The 13,831-nt window shown below is 51.5% G+C and overlaps 1 protein-coding gene and 1 non-coding gene across 2 annotated transcripts; one reads left to right on the top strand and one right to left on the bottom strand.

The window, feature by feature from the left end:
• Positions 1-1,103: 1,103 nt before the first annotated feature.
• Mzf1 (myeloid zinc finger 1) lies at positions 1,104-13,807 on the bottom strand. Its single transcript, XM_027921106.2, has 6 exons — positions 13,679-13,807; positions 11,727-12,162; positions 11,117-11,300; positions 10,344-10,414; positions 10,108-10,228; positions 1,104-4,326 (listed from the first exon to the last, which is right to left on the bottom strand). The coding sequence occupies exons 2-6, from the start codon at positions 12,120-12,122 to the stop codon at positions 2,888-2,890; spliced, it is 2,211 nt and encodes a 736-aa protein (XP_027776907.1). The 5' UTR covers positions 12,123-12,162; positions 13,679-13,807; the 3' UTR covers positions 1,104-2,887.
• Positions 7,143-7,245, top strand: LOC114079849 (small nucleolar RNA U13). Its single transcript, XR_003580539.1, has one exon. It is a non-coding gene; the product is annotated as a small nucleolar RNA U13 (small nucleolar RNA).
• Positions 13,808-13,831: the final 24 nt, after the last annotated feature.

The following is a 13,831-nucleotide window of genomic DNA, read 5'->3' as shown; positions in this document are numbered from 1 at the left end:
TTAAGTACAGTCTCTGGGTGGTTCTTACTGGCCAGCCTGGTTCATGTGTCCATCCTCCAGTTAGTTGCTGAAGCCCATCTACTGATGATCCACCTAGGAATGGGGTATTGGTCCCCCAGAGAGTTGATGCTGAATTAGCCAAAGCTGGACTTGTATGGTCTGTGACCTCACATGTCACCATCCAGTGAAGGACCATCAGTCCTGCAACAACATGGGAAGAATTGGGTCCTGGAGTGCAGACTAGGGAGAAGGGGATGGTTGAACTGAAGTCAGGAGCTGGGCTGTGTGTGCAACTGTGGGTGTTTACTGTAGCTTCTGGGAGGTTGGAAGACAGGTTTGTTTTGGAGAAGAAGGGGCAGGAGTAGGCAGGGAAGGGAGGCTGTAGGTTGCTAGGTCAGAGATGAAGCTATAATCAGCAATGCTGAGAAGTGTAGAAGGAGGTGTATAGAAGAGCTGGGGTGAGAATAACTGCATGAATCAGCATTGAGAGGAGAGTGCTGGGCTTGGGAGTGAACAGTATGGCCAGCCACTGGCTCAGGGACAGGCAGGCCAGGCATTTTATCGCTGTTCCTGCTTGCTAGGGCTTTCTGGACTTCTTTGCCAGATTTCTTTTATGGCTATGACTGTGTGGGGCTGAGCTGTTCTGTTCAGGCCCTTGTCCCTGCTGACAGTATGGTAACACTTGCCTGCTGAGGGTCCAGTGACCACTCTTCTGATTTGGATTCTGCCCAGTGTCTGGGGGTCAGAGGGGATAGTGAATGTCATCATAGGGATGGATGACCCCTCTTGTGTCACAGGAGTGACCTCTGGCTCAGGTTGCCTTATATGCTTATAGGCCAGGGCCCCAGTTTTGAAGGTTGAAATGACTTCAAGTGGAAGGGAAAGGTACAGCTATGCCCCTGTAAAAGCTTGGACACACAGGCCCAAGTTGCTGTTCCTGGAAATGCTAGGTAAAGGCCAGGCTGACTCATGCCCTGACTGGGACTTAGGGCTCAAACTGGATCATGTTGCACCAGAACCCTTTTTTTTTTTTTAGAGAGAATTTTTCAATATTCATTTTTCAGTTCTTGGTGGACATAACATCTTTATTTTTATGTGGTGCTGAGGATCGAACCCAGCGTCCAGTGCATGTCAGGCGAGCCACATCCCCAGCCCAAGAACCCTTTTTTTAAAAAACATTTATTTGTTAATTGTAGGTGGATCCAATACCTTTATTTTATTATGTGATGCTGAGGATTGAACTCAGTGCCTCACGCATGCTAGGCAAGCACTCTTCCTGAGCCACAACCCCACCCCCTGCACCTGAATCCTTTAATCCGTGTTACCTGAACCCAAGGCACCCACCAGTGGGGTTAGGGAGGAGGGGCTCTGTCAAGGGCTTGGTCAATATGTGGAAGCGGAAGATGGCTAGGTTAACAGAGCCAATGGCACAGTGTCCTGGAAACATCAGGCCTGAAGTCTGCAGGGTTCTGAATGTGCACCTGCACATGCAAGCTGCTGTCAGCTACATTTTCTGTGACTTGTCACTGAATGCATTGTTTTATTTTTCTTCCCCTCCCTCCTTTTCTTTCTTTGGGTTGAATCCAAGGCTTTGTGCATGCTAGTAAGTGGTCTACCACTGGGCTACATCCCCAATCCCCACTGAGTGCATTCCTGATGGGGGCTTCTCAGTGTTGGGGAGTCTTGTCAGGCTGTGCACAGGGCCAGAGTGGGAGGAACTACTCCTGTGGCTGGAATGATGGGAACATTATGACCAGAGGATGGAGGAACTGGACCTGGGCCTGTAGTCTGTGCTTTCCAAACTAGTTGGAGTCCCTTCTATAGAATCCTCCACTAAGTACTATGGTTGTAAACACATGGGAATAGGGAAGTCTTGAAATATGTGAATTTCAGGGTAAAACTTTCCAGCTTTCAAACTTAGGAAAGGGCTTCCCAAGTATAAAGGAGTCTCACAAATGTGTCTTCAGGCAGTATGTGGCCTGCCAGTGGCCAGTTTTGCCGCATCTGATGATCTTGGGTGTACAGGTATCAGGCATCACAATCCAGGCTCAGTACCACCCACCAACACGGGAGGGATCCTGGTGGGCTCAAGTGGGATGAATCTTGGGCTTATAGCTGTCAGAAGTGCTGGGACTCTACTAAGGGAGTCTGAGAAGCCCCACAAGGACGGTCTCTCCTTGAGCTTGACTAGCTTTTGCAATAATCACTAATCACTTCATACCAATTAGCAGCTCTGTTAAAATATCTGCTGGGACTCTTTCTGGACTAGACCCTGATTGATGGTCAGGCACTGTGTGGCAGATACAGAGAACATTTTCTCCTCTGTGGGTCTGGAAGACTAAGAACTTCTGCCCGTGACCACTCTGCCGGACCTGCTGGGTGTTTCTTCTGTGTAGCCAGAGGCATATAAAAGGGCTGTCCCACAGAGGGGATGGGTGTGTTCGCAGCCACCTCAGGGCTAGGGGTGGCAGGGCCTTCACAGGGGCATGCAGAGGCACAGGGAGTGTACCAGTGTAGGAGTGGAGGTGGGCAGAGGAGAATGAGCAGGCGCAGAGGCACTGAGTGGGCAGACCCAATGGCTGTCTACTGTTTATTATTTACTTATTTGGTACTGGGGATTAAACTCAGGGGCTCTTTACTATTGAACTACATCATAGCCCTTTTTGAGACAGGGTCCTGCCCAGGCAAGCCTTGAACTTGATCCTAATGCCTCCGTCTCCCAAGTAGCTAGATTCTAGGTGTGCACCATCATGCTTGGCAGTCCACTTTTTCTTAAGCACCTACTGGGGGCCAGGCCCTGGTGGGGCCTTCTTGCTCCTATGCCACCGCCAGCCTCAACAACACTGTGAGGTAGGTGTTTTACTAAGCAGTGAGTGCATGGCTGGAGCTACTCAGCGCTGTGGACACGCTGGTGCTGGATGAGCTTGGTGCTTTGGTGGAAGCGACGGCCGCAGTCCTGGCAAGCAAAGGGCTTCTCTCGCCGGTGGGTGCGAAGGTGCTGTGTGAGTGTGGGCCGCTGGCGGAAGGCCTTGCCACACTCGGGGCACGCATAGGGTCGCTCCCCGGTGTGGATGCGCCGGTGCTGGGTGAGGTTGGCGTGCTGCCGGAAGCTCTGGCCACACTCGGGGCAGGCGAAGGGCCGCTCGCCCGTGTGGATGCGCTGGTGCTCAGTGAGCCGTGAGACTTGCGTGAAACCCAGGCCGCACTCGCCGCAGTGGTAGGGTTTCTCGCCAGTGTGTGTCCTCTGGTGGCGTGTGAGCTTTAGACGCTGGCTGAAGCGCTGGCCACACTCCGGACAGCCAAAGGGCTTCTCACCTGTGTGCACGCGCAAGTGCTGTGTGAGCGTGGGCCTCTGGCGGAAAGTCTTGCCGCACTCCGCGCAGGCGAAGGGCCGCTCTCCCGTGTGGATGCGCCGATGCTGCGTGAGGTTGGAGCGCTGCCGGAAGCTCTGGCCACACTCGGTGCAGGCAAAGGGTCGCTCTCCGCTGTGCACGCGCCGGTGCTGCAGCAGCACCGAGCGGCGGCCAAAGCGCTCGCCGCACTCCACGCAGCCGAAGGACTTATCGCCTGTGTGCACTGCCTGGTGCTCTAGCAGCACCGCGCGCCGCGTGAAACTCTCGCGACATTCACTGCACGGAAAAGGACCCGGTGGCTCTGGTGCGCCGGGAGGGGCGGGGGGTGCAGAGCCTGGGCCTGGGGGGTCGCCATGGATGCGCTGGTGCTGCAGCAGGTTGGAGCGCTGCCGGAAGCTCTGGCCGCACTCGGCACAGCGAAAGGGCTGCTCCCCAGTGTGCACTCGCCGGTGCTCCTCCAGCCGCGCGCTGCGCACGAAGCCCTGGCCACAGTCGCAGCACACGAATGGCCGCTCCTCGGTGTGCGTGAGTTGGTGGCGGAGCAGGTGCGAACTGCGACTGAAGCTTCTGCCACACTCGCCACACACAAACGGTCGCTCGCCCGTGTGGATCTTCTGGTGCCTCAGTAGGTTGCTGCGCTGGCTGAATACCTTGCCGCACACGTCGCAACGGCCGCCCCGCGCTGCCCCAGCCCCAGTGCTGGGGCGGCCTCGGCCCCGGCTGCGGCCCCTTGGGGTGCGCCAGCGGGCAGCAACTAGTGCAGGTCCCATGCCGGGCCGGACAGCCTCTATAGTGGGGTCCAGCTCACTTCCTGGGTCACTGGGGAGCACAACTGCATGCACAAAGCCACCTTCGTGGGAGGGAGAGTCTATTCGGCTGGAGAGACTGGCCACGCCCATATCCCAGGGGACACGGAGGGGGCTGCTCACAGTACCTGGCTCTGTGGAGACGCTGTCCATCTGGAGCGCAAACCCTGCACAAGAGGGACCCACTCATTCATGAGAGTGCCCTCTGTGCCCAGACCCACTTCAGCCCTGGGTATACAGTATGAATTAGAAGAGGCTTGAAACAGACCAAAGGAGCAGATAGGTGGCAAGGCGGGAGCAGGGATTCTATCCGTGTAGGTTTCCCCTAGGTGACAATGGGACAGAGCCCAGAATGAGAAGAGACTGGGCTATGTGAAAAGGCTTTCGTGGCTTGACTTAAGCAGGAAAAAAACAGCCTGGTTCTGGAAAGGCTCTAGGGCAACAGTGGGGCAGGCAGCCTTTGCACTGTCTGGGTAGACAGTAATGGGCTCTGCCATGCAGAGATTGGGTGGGTCTGAGGAAGGCTGGAGGCAGCGCCCATAGGAAAGGATGGGGGGGGGGGTGCAGGAAGACAAGCTCCTAGACTTTGGTCCTGGAATTGGATGTGTCTGACTTGAGCTGCCTGTGGCACACAGGAGGAATAGACTTCATGCAGGCTTTGGTGAAACATGAGCCTGGTGTATACACAGGTCATACAGAGCCCTGTGCCTGCATTTGATTAACAGAGGCCTGTCTTGTGGAGGAGAGAAGTAGACCCCAGCCAGGCTGTGAACAATCCAGAGATAAGACACTGAATGGGGAAGGAGATGTCAGCAAAGGCAACTGAGAAGCATGAGCTGGAAAGAAGGGAATCCTGGAGGTTAAATAAAGAAGACTGAGAGTGGTGAGCATTATAGTGTGTGATGGAAAATCAATAAGCCCTCAAATAAGCATCAGTTGTATTAGAATGTATCAAAGGAAATTAACAAAAAACAATACGGAGTCAAAATAATGGGAAACTGAAAAACTCTCCAGAGGCAGGGCTGATTAATTTCTTCGGTAAAGAGCTTCAATAAATCAACAAAAAAGACTAATGACTTGACACATGGTCAAAGGATGTGAAGAAACCCCATAAAACAAGTTGTATCCTCTAAGAAAAATGCACAGTAGGGCTGAACTCATTCACCATTCCCACATTCTCAATGCAGGGGCTCAAGTGTTCACATGCATGACTGGTGAGCATAAACGGGAAGCCACTAAAAAACGGCATCAAAACAGTAAATGTACCACCTTTTGCCCTGGTAATTCTATTTTCAGACATTTCTCCAACAGTTGCATTCCTACCTGTGTTAAAAGTGGCTAGTCTCTCCAGCCTAAGGTTTTTCAGAGTTAATGAAAAGCAGCCCAAAGGAATGCCAGTAAGAACCTGGATGGTGTGTCCACAGTAAGCCATAGCGCATACTTCTATGTGCATTCAAAGTCCTAGGGTGCCCCCTGCTGTTTGTTGAAGTGGGCAATGCCAGGTGTGGAACAGGTGGAAATAAGCCATATGTGAGTTTTTTCTTTTCTCTCTTCCCTTTCCCTTTCTTTTTTCTTTTGTACTATGGATTGAATCCTGGGACACTTTAACACTGAGCTACATCCCCAGCCCCCCCCCCCCCTTTTTTTTTGGTACCAGGGATTGAACTCAGGGGCATTTGACCATTGAGCCACATCCCCCGAGCCTTATTTTATATTTTATTTAGAGACAAGGTCTCACTGAGTTGCTTAGTGCCTCACTTTTGCAGAGGCTGACTTTGAACTTGTGATCCTCCTGCCTCAGCCTCTCGAGCTGCTGGGATTACAGACATGTGACACTGTGCTTGGCCATCCCCAGACCTTTTCGAGACAGGGTTTCACTAAATTGCCCAGGTTGTTCTTGAACTTGCAATCCTCTCGTCTCCCAAGTCAGTGAGATTATAGGTGTGTTCCACCACAACTGGCCATATGTTTTTAAATTTTTTTCTTTTTCCCACATGTGTTTTAAAGAAGGAAAATGAACATATGTCTGTATAGTCATGTGTTGCTTAACTATGTTTCTCAGAATGGTTCTGAGAAGTATTGCGTGGTTTTGTTGTGTAAATATCAGAGTGATGGCTATGATGTCAGTAGGAATATAATATATATTTTTTTCTGTGTGTGTGTGCTTGCATTTTGGGGGTTGAATTGAGGGCATCATGCATGCTAAGCACATGCTCTACCACTGAGCTACTTCCCTAACTCCAGTAAGCAATATAGCCTTATAAGACCACCACTGGATTTGTGGACCAGGTTGCCCAAGATCACTATGTGGCATATGACTATATATGTATCCTACACATACAGAAACTTTCTGGAAGAAACTGGTAATGTTGGCTGTTGGGAAGCAGTCTTCTGAATGTTCTTTTGGACCTTTTGAATTTTCTAATACGTGACTGCATTATCTATTCAAAGTATTCTCATGACGATAACATTAAAAAGAAGACTGGCTAAGGAGATAAATCAGTGGTAGAGTTCATGCTTAGCATGGGCAAGAACCAGGGTTTAATCTTCACCATCAAAGGAAAAAGAAGAAAAAAAGAAAAAGAACTCTGGCTGCCAGAAGAGGCATAATTGGGGGACAAGAGAAGCAGCTGAGAGGTCCGAGAGGAGTACCAAAGAGGCACTCACTGAACAATCAGTGAGTGCTGCTAAGAGCCGGTTGTCTGCATGCAGCCTGAGGAGAATGGGCTACAGAGAAGGAACTAGCCAAGGAGTCCGAGGCAGTGCTGAGACAGAGTCTGAGACGAGAGAGACTGTGGGGTTGTGAATTAAGAGAAACAGGTTCAAGCTAGAGGAAGTGGTCAGCCATGCAGCACAGGCCAGCCCTAGGTAGGCAGCTAAAGGCTGGAGTAGCAGAAGTGGCATGTGCTGGACGCTACTGTCTTCTCCAATGTGCAAAAATGCAGACAAAATGAAAGAAGGGCTTTAAAACTATTTGGGGAAGAGCTTTCTGTAGTTTATAAATTTGTTGATGGGGTTTCCATGCCATTACATGAAATAGGCTCCCTCAAACCTATTTATGATGTTGGCATATTTCCCTTCTGGCATGGAAAAAAAATATCTTGGGCAGCTCTGAAGTAAGAAAGGGCAGTTGGTAAGATTCAGGAATCAAGAGCCTGGTTCAGTTGGGCACAGTGGTGCATCCCTGTGGTCCCAACTACTTAGGAGGCTGAGGCAGGAAGATTGCCTGAGCCCAGAGTTTGAGGTCAGCTGGGCAATACAGTGTGACTTAAACAACAAGGACAACAAAAAAACAAAAACAAAAAAACCCAGCCTAGAGCAGTTAATTCTAAAGCAGCCCTTAGGCTGTGGAGACCTTTGGACTGAAGCCAGGCTTCCTCAGGCAGCTGGGGTTGTGGAAATGGGTTGGATTAGTTGTCTACTCACCAACCTGGCCAAGAATGAGCTGCTTGCTTCTGGCTGGGTTGCAGGCAGAGGTGTCTGTACTGAATGGTCCAGGTCCCAGATGATCCTTCTACTTCAAGGTTATGATGGGCCCTTTAGCAGCCCCACACCTACGATGAGGCTTACAGTAGGGGAAACAAGAAGCTCCCAGAACTTCAGAGGGCAGGCTGTCAATAACCCAGCCAGTGGGAGACTTCACACCTGAAGATATAGCTAACTGGCCTGCCTGCAAAGGATACTATGAGTATTTCCAAATCCTCAAAAGGAGGGATCAGCATCCACGACACAAGGACATTATAAATAAAGAGTGAGTTAGAATCCTTATTTATTGATTCATTTTCTGATTCTGGGGATTGAACCCAGGGGTGCTTAATCTCTGAGCCACATCCCTAGACTTTTAAATTTTTTAAAATTTTGACACAGGGTCCCACTAAATTGCTAAGGGCCTTGCCAAGTTGCTGAGGATGGCCTTGAAATTTTGATCCTCCTGCCTGTAATCATTGGGATGATAGGCATGCACCACCATGCCCAGCTAGAATGCTAGCTGATAAAAAAAAAAAAAATAAATAACAGCAGAAGCTGGGCTCAGTGGTACGTGCCTCTAATTCCAGACACTAGGGAGGCTGAGGCAGGAAGATCACAAGTCTTGGCAACTTAAGTTCTTTTTGTTTTAGCTTTATTTATCCCAATTTGGTACTGGGGATTGAACCCAGGGCACTTAACCCCTAAGCCACATTCCCCAGCCCTTTTTTTAAATATTTTATTTAGAGACAGGGTCTCTCTAAGTTGTTAAGTGCTTCGCTAAATTGCTGAGGCTGGCTTTGAACTTGTGATCCTCCTGCCTCAGCCTTTGAGCTTTTAAAAAAAATTTTGAGAAGGCAATTTTAAGTTGCCAAGGCTGTCCTCAAAGTTGTAGTCCTCCTGTCTTAGCTTCCGAGTTGCTAGGATTACAAGCACATGCCACCACTGTGCCTGCCTATTTTAGCTTTATTTTATTTAATTTATTTTTTTTAAAAAAATGCTTATTTTTGAGTTGTAGTTGGACACAATACCTTTATTTCACTGATTTACTTTTATGTGGTGCTGAGGATTGAACCCAGGTCTCACACATGCGAGGCGAGTGCTCTACCACTGAGCCACAACCCCAACCTTATTTTTTTTAAAGACAAGAGAGAAGTAAACAAACATTTGACATTTTCTGCTCTGGAAAAATGGGAAAATGGTAACTGCTGCAGACTGGAAAAGGTAAACACTAAACTAGCAGTGAGAAAGATGAGATGTTGGAAAAAACCACACTGGTTTACTCCAAAGTAGCTTCTAAAAGCTCTGGAGTTGGAGATACCAGGTACTTATGGCTATAGGTGAATGAGTGGGGCAATCATGTTGCTGCTATGGACTGTCTGCACAGATTCTGGCCAACAGTATGCACTGCTGTGACTGTTTACTGGAAAGTGGGAGGACCACACTGAGAAAGGCAGAAGGATTAAGTGCTAGGACATCATCTTCTCCACAAGCATGTAGGCAGGAGGCTGAATGGGGACTCGGGAAGAAACTAAGGATGCTCATAGCAGGGAGTAGCCCAACCAGACTGTCCTGTGGATTTCTCAATGCATCTACTCATACTCCAGTCACTTAATCATACCCCCAAAAGGTGGATCTTCTTGATGGAGTAAGTCCCCATGTTCCTCTCAGCCCTGTTCCCTACAACCCATAAGCCCCTCACCCTCTTGCTCAGAGCTCCTGGCTAAATCTGTGTCCTCCCTATCTTACATGTAAACAAACAATTTGGAAGGGAAAGAGACTATATTGAGAAAAGAAAGCTTTAAAAAAGAAGTTATTGCTGTCCTCACAGAAATAAAGGAAGATGTTACAACTGATGGAACAATAGGAAGCAACTATAAAAATGAACAATTCAGAGAATGAAAACACTTTTAGAGATTAAAAGTTTTCTAACAGAAATGAAAATGTAACAGAATATATAGAAGATATAAGTAAGAAAATTTCACAAGTAGAGTGGAAATGCACAAGGATGGAAGAAGACTGGAGTGAAGAGATAAGAATATCACACAAGGAAGCAAACCAAGGAAGAGGGGGACTTGGGGTGACTGGGAAGGCTCCTGGTCTGTCCTTGCTGGATCCCTGTACTGTGTGAAGGTCTCTCCTGCCCTGTCTGTAACCTGCTATTCGCCCTGATGCTAGGACAGCAGGAGGCAAGCTTTGAGTCTGCAACTCACCTAGGATTCCAGGACTGGAAGGGGATGTGGGTGTGGGAACACAGACTCCACTCTCAGCAGGTTTCATGGTGTTAAGGAGCAGAAGTTAGAGGAACTGTGGGGTTGGTGAGGGCAGAAGATGCTATAGGAGGTTGAACACTGGAGAGGACAGTCTAGAGAATGGGGAAGGGAGACATTGGAGAGGGCTGCCTGAGTACAGCCAGGAGTGGGGCTGATGGATATAGTGGACCATGAGGAGGACCCAGCCCCACCATGTCTTGTCTCACTTACCTGGGGAGAAGATGCCCCCAGTTTCATCATGCCACAGAGCCCCAGGGTGCTCCCTCCATGAGGGCCCTTCAGGCCCAGTCTCACTCTGAGGATAGGCATGGTCCAGCGCTGTCCCATAGGCCTGAAACCACAGTGTTCACTGTTCATCTGTGCCCACTGGGCTTGGGGAGGGACCTGACACCCACCCACTGAGGCTTCTAGGGCAGAGAATGGGTCATGTCCTGTGCAGGGCTCACCTGAGCCTCCTTAGGTAAGAGGGCGGGTACAGCCTTTTGGGCAGCAGGTAGAGGCCCAGACTCCAGGTACTCTAGGGAGAAAGAGTGGGGTGAGGTAGCCTAAGGGATTTCCCACCCTGCTGCCCTTCTTGACGGTATGACAGGTTCCAGGATCTAGGCAGAGGAGGGCCTAGACATAGGCTTGGGTGGGGGAGGGCAGGGCAGCTGAGGGCCTGCTTGGGAGTAGGGTGAACAGGGCACCCTAGAAAGTCAGTGGTGGAGCTGCAGTGGGATAAGGTGGGCTCAGGTCTGTGACTTTGTACCCCTGTGTGAGCCAGGGGTAGGACGGTCATCTGTGTGTGTGTGAGGGGGTGCTGTACAAGGTCCACATAGGAATGGTGGAGTGTAGGTGGCTGGCTCAGGTACTCTCCCTGGGAGGTGAATGGGGAGGCACATCATTATATATCAGCACACTCACCTATATATCAGCCTGATCCCCAGCCACTCTCAGTGGACCTCACTGGGGAGTGAATCCACATTTTCTCTCACAGGGAAACCCCAAAAGTCTGCTCCATGCTGGGGGACAGTTGTGGAAGTGAGCTATGGCAGTCAGGCTTGGCTTGTTAGATAGTCACAGTGCTGGCTATGCTGGGGGGGAACTTGATTTGGTGGGAGGTGGGGGCCAGTGGCATATGGGAACCACTCCATCTAGTAGAGACCTGGCCAAGTAGACTTCAGACTTCTCAGGCCAGGAACAACCCCCCACCCCATCTGTCCACCCTGCCTGGCCTCACCTGGATGCTGGGTAGCCTCTGGCTCCTCTTTCACTTGAAGGCGCAGTGGCGATCCCTGCACTGTTCCAGGGGGCATCTCAGGCCCCGGTTCTGGAGGTTGAGGCCTGGTTTGAGGTAGAGGCTGGAAACTGGGGGCCTCCATCTTCTCTGATAGGACCTCCTGGCCCTGCACCTGGACTGTGACCTGGGGAGATGCCCCTATTAAGTAGAGTGGGATTGGGCACAACCTGGGGTTCATGGGCACCCATTCCATTACAGGACCCCAGAGGTCTGTCTAGTCTATATCTACTGACTAGATGCTCCAAGGGTCTACCTCCCCTAGGACCTGAGCAGGGAGGAAAAGCACAATGCACAGATGCTCTCTTATTACACTCAGGGCTGCCTGGTACCCTCTCTCTTTTCCTTTACCCTGCAGCCCATGTAGCCATGTGACTCCAGGTGATGCAGGAATGACCTGGTGAGAATACACCCTGTCCTGAGCAGCCTCCCCCAGGTGGCCACTTCCTGACCATGAGGGGCGGGGTGTGTCTGGACAAGCATAGCACCCTAAGATGAGGCAGAGCTGGACAGTGCTTCCACCCTGACCCTCCATTCAAGGTCACTGACTCACCCATCTCCGAGGCCCGCCCAGTTCCCAGCGAAGCCTGTCGACCAAGGTGGCAGCCTCTTCAGGGTTACCTGGCCGCTGTTCCTGTACATGGGCCTGGATCTCAGGGGGCAGTGCACCCAGGAACTGTTCCAGCACCAAGAGCTCCAGCATCTGCTCCTTAGAGTGCACTTCTGGCTGTAACCACTGGCGACACAGCTCGCGGAGCTGGGCCAGGGCTTCTCGTGGACCCATTGCCTCCTCATAGCGGAAGCACCGGAAGCGTAGGTGTGCAGCCTCAGGGCCTGGATCCCACAAGGTAGCTTCCCCCTCCTCCTCAGAGTCCTCTAGCTTCACCATGACAGGCTCCTCGTCTTCTCGGGGGGTGTGTCCTGGGGAGCCCAGCACAGTGGGTCTCATCAGGAGTACCAGGTCACGTCTCCCAGGCCAGTATCTGTCCCTAGGGAAGTAACAGGATGAGCCTGGTGCAATAACAGACAGTGGCAGTGGACACTTATTGAGTACCTACTGTATGCTGTGTTGTTTGATCCTCAGACCTGCTCCACCTGGAAGGCAGATGAGGAAACTGAGGCACAATAGGCAGATCACTCTCCAGGGACCCGTAGGGCTGGAAGCCCTGGTGAGCCACTTGTTTCCCAGGCCCTCTCTCTTGCTGGGCCTGTGCAGAACCTCTGGTAGCCCCCCTCCCAAAACAGCCTGCTTCTTAAGCCTAGAAAACACCTCCTCTCTACCCAAATCGTGCCTTTCTTCTTCATTTTATTTTAGTTGTTGGTACTGGGAATTGAACCCAGGATTGCTCACTGAGCTACCTCCCAAGTCCTTTTTAAAATTTTCTTGAGAAAGGATCTTGCTAAGTTGCTAAGACTGTCTTTGCACTTGCAGTCTCTCAGCTTCAGGAGTCACTGGGATTTCAGGTATACACCACTGTGCCAAATAACCCTGCCCTCCTTCTACACAATCAACCCTTTCCTGCCTGCAGTTCTCCCTCTACGTGGTGGATGGCCTCTATGCCACTTGCCACCTAGGCATCAACACCACTACTTCCTACTCCACTTGACCCAAAGCCAGCCCCTCACTACTGTCTACTCTCCCACTCAGTCTCTCTCAGATTTGGCCCTTTACTAGGGCCCCAACATCATTCCTCTTTTGTTTGGTCCCAGGCGGCAGCCTTGCTCCACCTGGTCCCCTATCTCAATCTATTCCGTCACTTTTGTGTGTCACAGCTCCCAGGCAGCACCCTCTCCTATTCAGCCCTATCATCAGAGCCCAACTCAACACAATACTCCATTCTCAGCACCCTGACTTAAGTGGGGTTGGAGGTGAAGGGGGAATTTAGGAAGGCCCGCAAAAGCCCCCAGGCCACGGACCAGGAGAATGAAAGGATGGACCAAGATTCTGATTTCGCTCATTTCAGGTCCCTGTGCCTCTCAGAACCGCAGTTTCCCCATCTGCAAATGGGGCTGGCCTCCCCGCCGGAGATGCTCCTTTTGCAGCTGGGGTTCTGTGAAAATCTGAGTTTATTAATGGGTTGTTGTCCCAGCCATGCCCTGTGGGTGGCATAGATTTCGAGGATCGCCTGATCCCGTGGGCCAAATCTCTGCTTCTTAAGAGTTCCAAGTAAACCTGAGACCCTTACAGAAACTTGGGTCTTCTGGGAGCCGGTAAGTCCCTGGGGAGGCTCCGGAAATACATTTCCCAGCAGTCGAGGCGGGCAACATCCTCTCTGGGATGCCCAGGCAGGTCCTGGCGCCGCCATGGCAACCGGGAGCGAGGCTCCCAGAGCCTGTCGCAAAGAACGGTGATTGACAGGCCTCCGCGCAGGGGCCGTCCGAGGGAGGGCTCGGACGTCTGCCCCGCTCTCCCGGTCTCGGTCGACGTCTAGGACCCCCGAGTCCAGGCCACCGCCCCGGTCTCCTCCCGAGCCTTCCAGGTTGAGAGACCCCACCCCCCCTCACCTCAGCGCTCAGCGGGCCGCTCCCGCGTTCCCGAGCATGCGCACTTGCCGTCCACCCCGTCCCCGGCGAGACTACGTCTCCCAGAATGCTCCGCGCACAGCTCGAGCCTTCCTTGCCCTTCCTCCACCCTCGCCTCCGTTTCTACTCCCTCTT

The sequence above is a fragment of the Marmota flaviventris genome, chromosome 18 (genome assembly GCF_047511675.1).
Source record: "Marmota flaviventris isolate mMarFla1 chromosome 18, mMarFla1.hap1, whole genome shotgun sequence".
NCBI classification, from domain to species: Eukaryota; Metazoa; Chordata; class Mammalia; order Rodentia; family Sciuridae; genus Marmota; species Marmota flaviventris.
This window is presented reverse-complemented; position numbering and strand designations above follow the sequence as displayed.